Source organism: Schistocerca americana, chromosome 10, assembly GCF_021461395.2.
Source record: "Schistocerca americana isolate TAMUIC-IGC-003095 chromosome 10, iqSchAmer2.1, whole genome shotgun sequence".
Classification (NCBI taxonomy): domain Eukaryota; kingdom Metazoa; phylum Arthropoda; class Insecta; order Orthoptera; family Acrididae; genus Schistocerca; species Schistocerca americana.
The window spans coordinates 200,725,031-200,739,400 of NC_060128.1; the positions used below are offsets into that span (position 1 = coordinate 200,725,031).

Genomic DNA, 14,370 nt, shown 5'->3' on the forward strand with positions numbered 1-14,370 from the left:
TCAGAAACTGTTGCACATAACATCACCAGAAGTAAAACAGCTGGAGGTACTTGTGTTAATTGTATTGAAAGGAGGACTGACTGGAGATACTGTAAACTTACAAGGAAAACCGTACTTATCTTCCAGAGCAAGATTTCAAGTGCTGCAGACAGAAACATTCAGAAGCAGAAAAAAAACCTACTTTCTTCCTCTAAATGCCACGTAACAGCAGTACTAGGCTAGTACCAGACAGCCATTCCGCCCTGTCATAATTCTCCAAATATTAAAGTTCCACTATTTAATAAGCATTTCAACACCGGAATGCAAATACTTGTCACCTTGCAAGAGTCCGGGAACTTCCGGCATCACAAGTAAGCTTGCAGGTAAGCGCAACACACAGTTCACTGGCCACTTAGCTGCCGTTCCCATAGTCCTCCAAAAGGTGCATCACGGTATCACTGTTACTGACATTCAAGTAGGAGGAGGGGGGGAGAGAAAAAACCCTCACAAGAAAGAGGAATTTGCTCGTAATACCAAGTCAACTTCATAATTCTTACACTATCTGCCGGATAAAGTCTGCAATGCAGGAGCAAATGCATCAGACACCACCTACAGTAGTCTGCAGTAATCAGATTGTTGATTGACCAGCGTCTCAACTATGTTGCAAGTGGCTACCTTTACTCTGTCTATTATTTATATTCCACTGAGAACTTAATTTTACTGTATTTCTCAAATAGTCACTTTTTATTTAATCATTGTGACATATAACGGCTTATTAGATTGGTGAAAAAGCTTGTAACATTTTTGTTTTGCATGCTGGTGTTATGGTGCTCTGCATATATTTATCAGTTGTTATTTGAGTTTACATATTGTCATGTAGTCATTTGCAGATAACAAATGGAGCTGAGGACACTAGAAAATGGAGTGCCAATTGGAGAAATCTGAACATTTCTGACATCTTCTGTCAGAGTTCAATCGAGGGGTTACAGCAGCAGACGCAGTAGGAAACATTTGCGCCGTGTACGGGGGTAATACTATTGGACAGAGCACGGCAAGGAAATGGCTTTCTCATTTTGAGGAGGATCGTTTTGGCGTCGGTGACTCTCGAGATTCAGGAAGGCCTTCGGGGTTTAACGAAGATCGGTTAGACACATTAATTCACACCGAACCACATCGGCGTACTCGAAAACTGGCAAACATTTGCGTGCAGCGGGGAAGGTTCAAAAATTGGGTGTACAGGTACATCACGCTGTAAGCCAAAAACCACAAAAAATCAGCAGCTTGCTACGTGTGCATGTCCGCTCTATCGTGACGAATTGGCTCAGTGAACAGCACCGACCATTCCTATCGTTATTGGTGATGAGAAATGGTGTCCTTATGCTAATCCCTAAGAGAAAGAAAGGAATGGTCGAGCATAAACAAAGCGGCAACTGCACATATCCGAGAAAGGTTATGTTATGCATCTTGTGGATCAGCAATGGTGCGGTCTATTACAAATTGCTTCCTCGAGGTGTAACTGGCACTGGTGACATTTATTAACTGCAACTGAGACATCTTCGCAAATACCATCTGAGAACAGTAACTGGGGAGACTGCGTGAAGTGACGCTGCTCTGTGATAACGCCTGCCAGCATTCTGCTAGACTGATGAAAAACACTGTACAGGAGTTGGAAAGTCATTCCTCATTCTGCACCCACCTTATTCACCACCTGGTCTCTCACCCTCAGATTTTGACCTTCACCCCTTCTCTATCCGGCTGGCCGTGGTGGCCGAGCAGTTCTCGGCGTTTCAGCCCGGTACCACGCAACTGCTACGGTCGCAGGTTCGAATCCTGCCTCGCACGTGGATGTGTGTGATGTCCTTAGGTTAGGTTTAAGTAGTTCTAACTAAGTTCTAGGGGACTGATGACCTCCGATGTTAAGTCCCATAGTGCTCTGAGCCATTTTTTTTTAACTTCTCTATCCAAGAACCTTCCCAGAGGAAAATGTGCTCTGAAAGTGGCTCAGTGAGTTCTTTGCCTGAAAAACCTTCAATTTCTAAAGTCGCAGAATCGAAAAGCTATCCCAGCATTGGCAGACCAGTGTAAAGAGTGAAGGAGAATAATTTTGATGAATAAAGTCTGTGTTGTGTGTATCTGTTGTGTTTATAAAACTTATGGAAAATTGATACAAACTTATACGCCGAGGGATTTTTTTCTGTGCACCTTTATTGGCCCAATAATGAAACAGTCCTACTTCCAGTAGCTCTGTAGATATGCTCCTTACATTGTACGTTTTACTTTCTCCAGCCACTTCCTCGGCCTGAAAAAATTGACCAGAAGGTGATCGACGGTCACATTATTCCCAACCACGTGCTATTCACGAGTGCTACTCCACTCGACGAAGAGTACGAGACGTTGGCGTTCACCGACATGCTGCGCGTCGTCATCTCCTTCACCATGGAGTCTGACGGCAAGGCCCACAAGCGTAAGTATCGGCTACACACAGTTGGGCTCTCATTTCGATCTTTTCTGCCCTCGTGTCGGTTGGGGACAGCAGAGGACTCGCGTTACACTCACCGAACATCTGTTTCTTTTTAGTGACCGTCATAATTGTGTTTTTGTTCCAGTTAGCGCTCTGATGCATTTGCTTGTTTCTCTGTCTCTTCTATTTATTCCAACATGGTTCACTCCATGGTTGACTGATCAGCCCTCAGTTTTCACATCAAAAGCCCATAAGTCAGACTACTTAATACACTTATATTGTAAATTTTCCAATACAGACAAACCGGAAGTTTTGATTTGAAAAACTTATTTGCTGCACCGAAAGCAGAAGAGAACATTTTTATTCGTGCTGTCGACCCAGTTGTCATCTTCAGCTGTCCTTGCTTTGAGGTTTTATCACTTTTTACTTTATCTCTGTCCCGTCTTTCATCTGTATATTTTTGTGTATCTGTTGATAGGAATGAATAATTAATCAAATCAATAGACCCCCAAAAGAGGGGATCCTCCTGGGTGTGGAACATGTCAGATAAACACATTACAAAAATATAATTAGAAAAACTTGAGTGTCATTAAAATTAATGATCCTCAGTCAATAAACAGTAAAACTATGTACATGAATTAAAATTAAACTTCTAATATTTACAGGTTTAATACTTACATCTGCTTTCATTAAATCCATCATTCACACAGTAGCTAGTTACTTGGTTGTTACAACCAAGTACAGTCAAAAGTTAAAGTATAATAAATTTTCATTAAAATGGTCTACTGCACTTGTTGAGAAATTCATGGATGGAATAGGAGGTGGCCACCAAACATTCTTTTAAATTATGTTTAAATTGTGCCTTGCCTGAAACTGAACTCTTAATGGTTGCTGGTAAAATATTGAAAATATGTGTTTCTGAATACTGGACTCCTTTCTGGGCAAGAGTAAGTGATTTTAAATCTTTATGTATATTGTTCTTATTCCTAGTACTGATACTGTGTACTAAGCAGTTAGCTGGAAAAAGAGATCTATAATTCACAACAAACTTCATTAAGGAACAAATACACTGAGAAGCTGTGGTTAACATGCCCAATTCTTTGAATAGGTTTCGACTTGATGTTCTTGGATTTACATATTATGTGCGTCTGTACTCTAAAACTTTTTTTTCTCTCAGTTTGTGGAGTTACCCCAAAATATGATACCATATCACATAAATATAAAAAACTGGCATATTTTGCTTATGTCCACTCCATTATATCTCCTATGTCTGACATCATTCGCATTGCAAACACAGACTTGTTTAGGTGCTTTAGCTGTTCCTCCTGTTACCCGTTGCCACTTTCCACCTCTCTTTACCCTTCTCCCTCCTTAACCTGTTCAGATCTTCCCTAGCCTGCTCTAACTATGCCTGAGGGGCAGCAATTTTCCCCTCCTGTTCCACTATTTTCCTATCTCTACTGCATATCCTACAGAATCACTGATGAGTCTGATTCACTTCCCCATTTACGAAGCCGCTACAGTTACCCCAATGGAAAAAAAAACTACTGCAGCCATCACACCAAACCCTGGAGCTAACAATTCTGTGGCTCGTCAGGCACTTTTCTCTCATGGTAAAAGTCTTACTTTAGTGAGAATAAGTCAAATTAAATTACTGAAAAACAAGGAAACACGTTTACGAAAGATTAGGTCTAATCTCAGTCGTATGTAAACAAACTTACTTTAGTGACAGTAAGTTAGATTACAGAATAAAAGAAGCAAAACAGGTTTACAAAACTTAGGCCTATTTGTTTCTGTACAACTTGTGAATAACCTTTTGTTCTCGACATACTACCATATGTGCAAAGTTTCCAGATACCAGAGCTTAAAATTTACACTGTGTTTCGCAAAATAAGAGTTAAACTACAAAGGGATATGCTTTTCTTAACTTCCTGGAATGGAACAGAACAATTAAATGAGATTCTATAAGTTTTACTGTGCTAAAATGTATTCAAGAATACGATTGTAACCCTACTTTATGTTCCTTTTGTGTTTTCTGGAATAATACGCAAAGAGAAGTGAAACCTTTAATAGTAAGCTTGCAAAACACACTAATACAGGTATTAAACTAGTTTCCTGAACTAAACTGAGTTTTATTACATTCTAAATCACTTACCTGTACAGCAGCACAAAACTCGCACGTCTCGCCTGGTGCAGGCGAGCAGTAGGATGGGGTGTGTGACACACATAGCATCTTTCTTGCAGTGCATTGTTCTCGTCTTTGTAACTGATTAAACTATCAATTTAATTAATCATGTTTGCAGAATATTGACGCACATTAAGTGTAGAAAATAATTTGGATTCTGGAGAAATGCTGACTGTACTCTCTCTGTTTGGAGATACATTTGAAATTCTGGAAGTAGCAGGGACAAAATGCAGAGAGCAAAAGCTTATTCACAAGTTGTACAGAAACCAGACTACAGTCGTCTAAGGCAGAGGGTATGGAAGGGAAGCAGTAGTTGAGAAGGGAGCGAGTGAGAGAGAGACAGGGTTGTAGCACCTCCTGTTATTCTGCCTTAGGAACAAAATTTGAAAAGAAATTAAAGTTCAAGAAGTAGGATAAAAACTTGTAGGTTTGCTGATGACATTAGAGTACTGTCCGAGACAGCAAAGGCAGTTGATTGAAATGGATAGAGTCTCGAAAACAGTTAAAAGATAAGCACTAGCGAAACTGATACAAGGTTAATGGAGTATAGTCAAGTAAGGTGACGCTGAGGGAATTAGAGTAGAAAATGAGACTATAAAAGCAGTAGACGAGTTTTACTATTTGGATGGCAAAATACCTGACGAAAGCTGAAGTAGAGAGGATGTAAAATGCAGACTGGTTATACCAGGTAAAACTTCTTTGGAAAAAAGAGACATTTGTTAACATATAATTTAAATTTTAGGAAGTTTCTCCTGAAGATCTTTGTGTAGCAATTACTTGCTATTTTGTAGACAAAATACAGTTAAAATGGCACATCCTGACAAAAGGAAGAGATTGGTTGATGGGACAGATCCTGAGGATTCAAAAGATTGTCACTTTGGTAACGGAAGTAAGTAAGTGCGTGGGTGGGGAGGGGCTTACGGCTAGAGTACAGGTAGCAGGTTAAAATGGATCTAGGTTGTAGTAGCCGGACAAAGACACCTCCACAGAGATGCATCAAACCATTACTGGCCACAGCAACAAAAAAAAATGTGATGGAAATTTTAATTACCTTTCATACTGGTAACGATAGATTCTTTGCTACCCCTTTTGACTAAGCGCATGTATTGAACCACAAGAAGAGACATTATACTCCATTGTGCTGTATTATGTATAAAATTTGTGCAGCATTAACAAATACTTTCTATAACCTCTATCAGTCACTGAAATATTTTCAGAAATCTTATTGAAATGATACAGGCAATAATTATATCGCTATCATCATTTTATAGCTTGTACAATTTCTATGTATTCCATTTTACTGACAAGAGATGTATAATAAAAGACATTTGCTACAAACATTGCTCCTCTTTAATAGGAAGTAGTTTGTTTTGAGGTTTTATCACTTTTTACTTCAGCTCCGTCCCATCGTTCATCTGTATATTTTTGTGTATCTGTGCAGAAGAATGGTGGTGTGTGATACACCTAGCAATTACTTCCTAGTCTGATAGGAATAAACTATATGTCTTTTTTTTAGTATCTAATCGTCAAATGTCACAATGTTCCTTTCGATGCTGCAGCGTACGTTAAAAGTAACACAGTTATCGGAGACGCGAACCACGCGACCGGTGCCGTCCTCGCCGAAATCGTGAAGGCGAACATCCCCGTCAAGAATGGCGTCGTGCACCTTATCCAGCGCCCACTCATGGTTGTAGACAATACGGTGAAGCAGTTTCTGGAGGTGAGTAGCCAGTGCGGGAGGGGGGGAATTGTGGAGGCGGTCAGTGGCATTCTCTCATTATGTGCGCTCGCACAATCTCCTAAGCCGACGATGTTATATTACACTGTGGAAATAGACGCACTCCTTTTCTATTAGTGTGGCTACATCCGGAAAATGTACGCAACAAAAAGACAGCTGATAACTGCCATCTGTAACCAGCAATAATGAATGGTTTGTGATAAGTTGCCAGTCAAAATTGTGAAATTAGAGCTTTTTCTTTAATGAATGTGAGTTTCTTTTCTTCAAATTTTCTAATAACCACTGCACATTTAACATTAATACCAAACGTGAGATTACATTGTACATTTTCCAAATACAAACTGTGAACACAATGTATTTTACCTCAAAATGTCCGCAATTGTGCTAACAGAAGTGTGCAATATGGTGAGACGTGTGTGTCATATTCTTGCCCTCCACAAGAAACACAAGTTTCTGAAAATAACTGGGAAGCTTCCGCACTCACAACATTAGACAGCTGGTTAATAGTTTGTCCTGTAAGTGCAATGCAACTGTCTGGTGATGAATAAAATGTTTGAAGCTAGTAATGGCAAGAAACAAAGTGCATCTTACCTTACACAGCAGTACCCTCAAAGTGTCATAAACTGACAAAATAGCTTAAGCTAACACAAAAACTGGTGTAATAGTTAAATTATTAACACCCTGTTGCAGATACGTGCTAGTTCATAAACATATAGTGTGAAACACACTGCCTAAACATAAATTTTTATTTTTAAAGTGCAGAATTCTGACTGGCAGCAACAATTTATTATGTGCAAAACATTCATTAGTGAACTTATACAAACGCAGTTGCAGAAATCGGCATACACAGTGTAGTCAAATGTGTTAAAAACACTGGCCGTGTAACACATCAAAGCTCCAATTCAAAACATAGTTTGGGTGAAGCACTGAAGAACTGTAAAATGCTTTTGCTTCTTCTGTGATGTACGTAGTGGGAGAACACCACCAACAGTACAAATTGTGTACAGACCTTTTTTTCCCCAACTCCATTGTGGATAAAACATGGAGGGAAGATCACAAAGACATAAGAGCACACAGTGTGATGTAGAATGTGATACCATTCACTAATATTTCCCATCACTCTTATGCCTCCCACATTATCAGTAGGGATGTAAGAATACATACACTTGACGACAGTAATTGAACTTAAATAAAATGTTACATTTTACACTTAACAGCTGCTGAAGGTGGTCACCAGTAATGCCACTGCACTAAAATCATTGTGCAAACTTGAGATAACGCCTACAGTCCAAAGTTTAGCAGAGAAATATTTAGATTCCCAGCTCCTATAAATACAGTCTCTCGTAAGATTAAATCCACCGTGTTATCTTTATGATAGAATTTGGTGACTTAAAGGGCACCCTCATACATTATATGCTGTTTTCAACATATAGCATATATAGTTCCCTACTATGTTGACAAACTTTGCCAGGAAAACACTGTAGTTCTAATAGGATATAGTCTCACGAGAGACTATTTATTTTTATAGGAGATAGGAATCTAAATATTTCTCTGCAAGAATTTCTACACATAGGCACAGCCAGGAGTCAACCCTTAGCTACAACAGTACTGATTAGCACTAGCAAAGATTGCATTGTGGTCTTCATACTTCTCCACGACATCAGGTTACAGGCTAAAGTCATCCATCAGAAATCAGGGTGTGAATTGTGCATAATGAGAGGATGCCTGTGTTGAATTTTGAGCCATAAATATTCTATTATGTTGCCAATTTCTGCAATAAAATACAATACTGCTGTCACATTTGCTTCAGCATTCACCTTCTCAACTAAGAATAACAAAGTCTTAATTTGAACTATTTCTCTTCCTGTACAAGAAAAGACTACTCTTAACAGAACAAAAGACAGTGACTATTCACATTAAAAATATTTTCCAAATCACTTGGTCACTTGTTTATGTACAATATACAGTGTGCATTTCTGTTTTACAGCTTTAACATTTGTGATCAGATAATGCAATTGGAAATTTACTGTTCACAGGAAAACAATGCATGAAAATGCTCATATCTGGTTTTAGTTGAATTCCTGAGTTTAATCAGTTTTTCTGTTATTTTATATGCCTCTCAAATGCACACAACAAGACTAGTTCATTTGAATTAATGTGTGCACGAATTATTCAGAACCTAATCAGTGCATAACATAAAAAAACCTGTAGAACAGAATGCAATACATGACAATATTTTTCAGTTCAGGAATGGGATTGCTTGATATAAATTGTATGAAAAAGAAAGTCAAAAAAGCAGTTTAGATTTCAGTTCAGCAATTATAAGGAGCTGCTTTTTTGCAAACATGTGGAGATAACGTTTCAGTTCAGTGCTCTTTGGTATTTAGAAGCTAACGGAACCAAAATGCAGTAGATTTCTTTGTCACACTAATTGATTATGAATTACAGACATAAAAGATGTCACACCAGGAAAATTATCTCTGCAGCAACCACATTTTTTGTGCATTACTTACTGTGAGTTTTGAGTTAGCTGAACGTCAGTCATATTTCGTGTCCTTTTGCGGCTTCGGGACCAATGGAAATGAACAGCTTTCTCATGCAATCCCATACCTGAAATGTGCAAAACCAACTTGTACTGAAATTTCTCTCCATTCCAGCACCACAGTACCATCAAATACTGTAACAATTTCATGCACAAACAACTAAATGATTCCTTTTCACTTTTTCTTTTCATATTTGGGTAACTTGACTATCTTCTGAAGTCATTCAAGGTAAAATAGTTTTCTTAGTTTCTTTCAGCATCTTTCTATAATACATGGTGTTCTGTTATTGCTTGGAGTTTTGTAATTAATAATGGACGTGTTTTTACTTGATGTAGTTTTCATTACTAATATCCTTATAACTGTTACTGTTGATGTTTATTTTTGCAACATTCTACAACATAATGTAATAACATATTTTGTATATGTTGAAAAGTAACGGTTAACTGCTGTGGTGGTGTGCGTAATTTAACACCAGCTGACATTTTTCTTCCTCCCTGTAAAATCTGGCGGAGGGTGGCTTCCAGAAGGCGACTCCTTGCCATTGAAAATTTTGATGCACAGAGTTTGTGGGTGTAAAATCTCTCACCATTTGTAAGGGCTGTCAGTAATACAGGGAGGGGATGGGGACAAGGGGCCTCTTTCACAATTTTTCTAATTGCATGGTCACCACCCTCCCCCCCCCCCTCCCCCACCCCGCCCAAAAAAAAAAAAAAAAAAAAAAAAAAAAAAAAAAAAAAAAAAAAAAATGGAAAAAAGTAAATTTGCCCATGTGTCATCACTGCAGCTTCAAAATGCAGTTAACATTATTTGGTTGTATATATTGTTGAAAATAAAAATATTGTATTTTGTTCAACAGAGCAAATGAATCTATCAATGAAATTCACCAACAGCTGTCTAATTGAGATGTTATTTTATTTTCACTACCAGTTTCAGCATGCCACTAGGCCATCTTCAGGCCCCTTGCATAATAAGAGTATGGTTTTAGTGTATATCAAGGTGCACAAAGTAATCATAAAAGTACAAAACGAATCTCTGTTACAATCGGAAGCTCCCCCAAATAAAACTTGTCAATTTTTTTCTTTATTTGAATATAAAAATCCTATATAATTGTTATACTGGATGATTATAATTAAAGTTAAACTTTCAAACTGCTGTAGAAATAACACCACTGCTCAGAATGACGTCAAATTGCAGTGGAATATTATCGGAGAAGGGGGAAAATGTATGGCAGAAGAATAATAAATAGTTACAAAATGTGGCAATAGATGGCACTGTAAGCATCATAATTTAACAGTGGTAGACTACAAATGACAAATGAATCACACAACAATACCTAAGGTGACAATCTGACACTAAACAAGCTGTACTACTCAGTGTGCGTGGGTGCACAGGTGTGATACTGTTAGTTACATAAGGCCATCCACCACATCGGATGGGAAAAATTAGTTTTTAATTGTCCTGAGGCCCAAAAACTGCATCAATCAAAATCAAATTGGATTATTAATTTCCGTGTGACTGTTCAATATGCTGTCCACCGTTTTCTGAAAAAGTTGAAATCGAGAAACAGCACGTTCCACAACTGATCAGAGTGTTTCCGTGGTCACGTTCAGAACGTGTTGCGCAATGCGTGCCTTCAGTGCACGTAAGTTCGCTATTGTAACACTGAACACGACATCTTTCAGATAGCCTCACAGCCTGGAGTTACACGGATTAAAATCAGGTGAGCAGGACGGCCGGGCCGTAGGGAAATAGTGGCCGATAATTCTAGCATTTCCAGAAAGGCATTTCAGCAGCTGCTTAACTGGATTTTCAATGTGTGGAAGTGCGCCATCTTACATAAAAATTATCCCATCGACACACCCGTGCTGTCGGAGAGCTGGAATGACGCGGTTGCGCAAATGACTCTCGTAGCGCTTACCAGTGACGGTACAGGTAACGGGACCGGAAGCTGTCTCTTTGAAAATATATGGCCCTGCGATAAATGGTGCCGTAAACCTACACCACACGGTGACCTTTCCAGGACGAAGTGGTACTGGTCGATTTGCGTGTAGATTTTCTGTTGCCCATATTTGACAATTCTGTGTATTGACATATCTTGTCAGATGGAAGTGGGCTTCGTCTGTTCACAAAATCTTCCACGGCCAATCACTGTCCACTTCCATTCGAGCAAGAAATTCTAAAGCGAGGGTCTCTCTTGCTGGCAGGTCAACAAGAAGCAACTCGTGCACACGGGTAATTTTGAACGGATAGTAAAGAACGATGTTTTGTACGATTTTATGCACCGTGATCACGAGTATGTCCAATGCTCGGGTGATTTCTCCATGCACTACAAGTTTGCACACCACCACTCATCTCCTCAAGCATTGCTGTGGCAACCTGCTTCCACTGACATAGATCTAATCAATTCGTTTCCTCCCTCAACTGAGCACTGTTTTCATTTATGTATTCTGACACATACGGCACCATCTGTTGATCACTTTTCACACTGTTTTTTCTTCTTCTGCCGTAAGTTTTCTCCCTTCTCTGATAATATTCCATTGCAATTTGGTGTTATTTCTACAGCATTTTGAAAGTGTAACTTTAATTATAATCACCCTTTAGATGAGAAAACACCTAGTATATATGAGTACCTATTGTCATTTAAAGTAAAATGTCACTCTGTAATCAAAGTACAATAATGTGCATATATATGGCCTAGGTACTATGACGACTACTGATATAATTGGTTCTCACGGGCATCAAAAACGCAACTTGACGCAAAACCCAATGCCAGACAACATATTAAGAGAAAAACGGAATGTACAGAGCACGCGAAGAATAGCCACAAATATCTTTCCAGCCTACGTTATACAACAAATTAAAATTAAAAGATATTATTTGGTGTCCTGTTGCTTAACAGGTTGGCACTACCGTGGTGAAACAACTTAACAAGGCTCTCAAATCTGGCTTAACTAAGGGGAGTCATCAAAGTTTTCAGCCGACAGTGTTGTACTATTTCCCTGAGACTATTTAACATTACCCTAACAACCTATCTACAAAATGACAACCCCATCTAAACAGTACCAGGCACTTAGCAAGCTGGGTTGCGATAGGTAATACGGGTACGGAAAAAGCTGAAAGATGGGTGAATGAGCTAGAGAAACGTAACATCAAAGACGAAGCCCGCTAAATAAGTAACGTACTTGCGTGCCAAACGGGCACTGATTCTGCACAAAATAGAGTTTACTAGCTGGAATCATATTATAAATGGCAGAAAGTGTCTGTTTGGGGCTAAAAATGTAACAGGCTATAAAGTAGTATGCTGACGAACACACCAAATCACACCAGAAGGACCGGTATAAAACTTCATTGTCCTAAGTATAAAAGTAACGTACAAGATAACAAAAAGAAACGGAAAACTTTGTCAGTAATAAAAATGTGCTGCATACCAACAGATTACACTGCTATAAAGCGAGATACAAAGAGTTGCAAGATCTACGAGCTAATCCTGTACTTGCAGTAAGTTGACTTCTTGTATGCCACAGCCAAAGAAATCAATGTGTTACAGTAAAGCAGAAAGGATATTCATACTAAGAATTGTAGACAACAAAATTACAGGTGAAGAAAACTTTAGATTGTTGAAAACACAATGGTCGTACACATAAAAACTTACATTAATACAGAGGTACACGAATATAGGTGGACAAAAGTAATACCTATAAACCAACGGAAACACCAAAGTAACAATACAAAATTTACTAAAGTCAATCCCAGAAATGACATAATATGTAGACCCTATCTTGCCAAATTCATAATTGGTTATTCAAGATAAATGATATCAGAAATTTAGTTATAATGACAGAGAACGCCCAAGGGGAATACGTAACATATCGAGTAGCTAACAAATTACATACCTCGCTCACAGAACCGGCTGTGCCACAGTAAAACTGCTACAATGCCTAGTATCAGCAAATATGCATCTTCAAAGGCATGACGGAAGCCTAAACAGTGACAGCAAGCTAGGTTTCCACAGTTAAAACCGTAGAACCACCGTGTCCTATCAAAATTCAGATACGGCAAGCATTTATACGACACACAGTCCCGCATCACTCACTGACAAAGACTATCACCTGAAGGACAAACTGTTTTCAAATTGAAAAGACGTGATATGTTGACCTATATATGTAAAATCCAATGCAATAACCTATTCGACTCAGACCGAAAAGTCTAATATTTATAAGCAAACCAAAATTTTTTGTGCTAATCATGCAATAAAAGAAACCCAAAAGTGATCCACTATTACTGAAATTGAATCGTCAAAAGCAGACTATCCTCAGACTATGGTAACACCTACTGTTGATACATCAAAATTTAGAAGAGGACCAGTAAGAACAGCATTAACTCCTCAGCTGTCACATAATCCAGTTTAGTAGGAGCTAAGACAACAGTATTAACACGTGAAAAATCTAGGACGGACTGTAACAATACGAGAGACGGAAAGTCGCTACTCACCGTACAGTGGAGATGCCGAGTCGTGATAGGCACAATAAAAAGACTCACACAACTGTAGGTTTCGGTCATTGGGGCCTTTGTCAGCAGTAGACACACAATCGTGCAAGCACAACTTGCACACACGTCTGCAGTCTCAGAGAACTGAAACCACACTGCGAGCAGCAGCACCAGTCCACGATAGGAGTGGTGAGTGAAGTGTCGCAGTTTAGATGGGAGGGCAGGAGAGAAGGGGGGAGGGGGTAAGTAGCGGAAAGGAGAGAAATAAAAATAAATTAAAAGACTGGGTGTGGCGGTGAAATGACTGCTGCGTACTGCTGGAATGGGAACGGGGAGGGGGCCGGATGGGTGAGGACAGTGGCTGACGAAGGTGGAGGCCGGGAGGGTTACGGGAACGTAGGATGTATTGCAGGGAAAGTTCCCACCTGCACAATTCAGAAAAGCTGGTGTCGGTGGGAAGGATCCGTACGGTACAGGCCGTAAAGCAGTCATTGCGATGAGGGGTATTGTGTTTGGCAGTGTGTTCAGCAACAGGGCGGTCCAATCGTTTTTTTGGCCACAGCTTGTCAGTTGTCGTGCCTACGTAGAATGCGGCACAGTGGTTGCAGCTTAGCTTGTAAATCACGTGACTGGTTTCACAGGTAGCCCTGCCTCTGATGGGATCTGTGATGTTAGTGACCGGACTGGAGTAGGTGGTGACGGGAGGCTGCACGACACAGGTCTTGCATCTAGTTATTTACAGGTGTACGAGCCGTGAGGATTGGGAGCAGGGGTCATGTAAGGATGGACGAGTATATTGTGTAGGTTCGGTGGACGGCGGAATACCACGGTAGGAGGGGTGGGAAGGATAGTGGGTACGACATTTCTCATTTCGAGGTACGACGAGAGGTAATCGAAACCCTGACGGAGAATGTAATTCAGTTGCTCCAGTCTGACGGTACCGAGTTACGAGGAGAATGCTCCTCTGTGGCCAGAC

The 14,370-nt window shown here is 39.6% G+C and overlaps 1 protein-coding gene across 15 annotated transcripts in view; it reads left to right on the forward strand.

Moving 5' to 3' along the window:
* LOC124552519 (fasciclin-1) overlaps window positions 1-14,370 on the forward strand; it is a 646,219-nt gene that overhangs the window by 548,066 nt on the left and 83,783 nt on the right. For 11 of the 15 annotated variants that reach the window (XM_047126816.1, XM_047126814.1, XM_047126815.1 and 8 more), the window contains exons 5-7: window positions 2,266-2,443; window positions 6,185-6,345; window positions 9,126-9,134. In XM_047126816.1, coding sequence (XP_046982772.1) covers window positions 2,266-2,443; window positions 6,185-6,345; window positions 9,126-9,134 — 348 coding nt within the window. The remainder of the gene's footprint in view (window positions 1-2,265; window positions 2,444-6,184; window positions 6,346-9,125; window positions 9,135-14,370) is intronic. The other 4 variants (XM_047126818.1, XM_047126828.1, XM_047126820.1 and 1 more) reach the window with 1 other exon arrangement.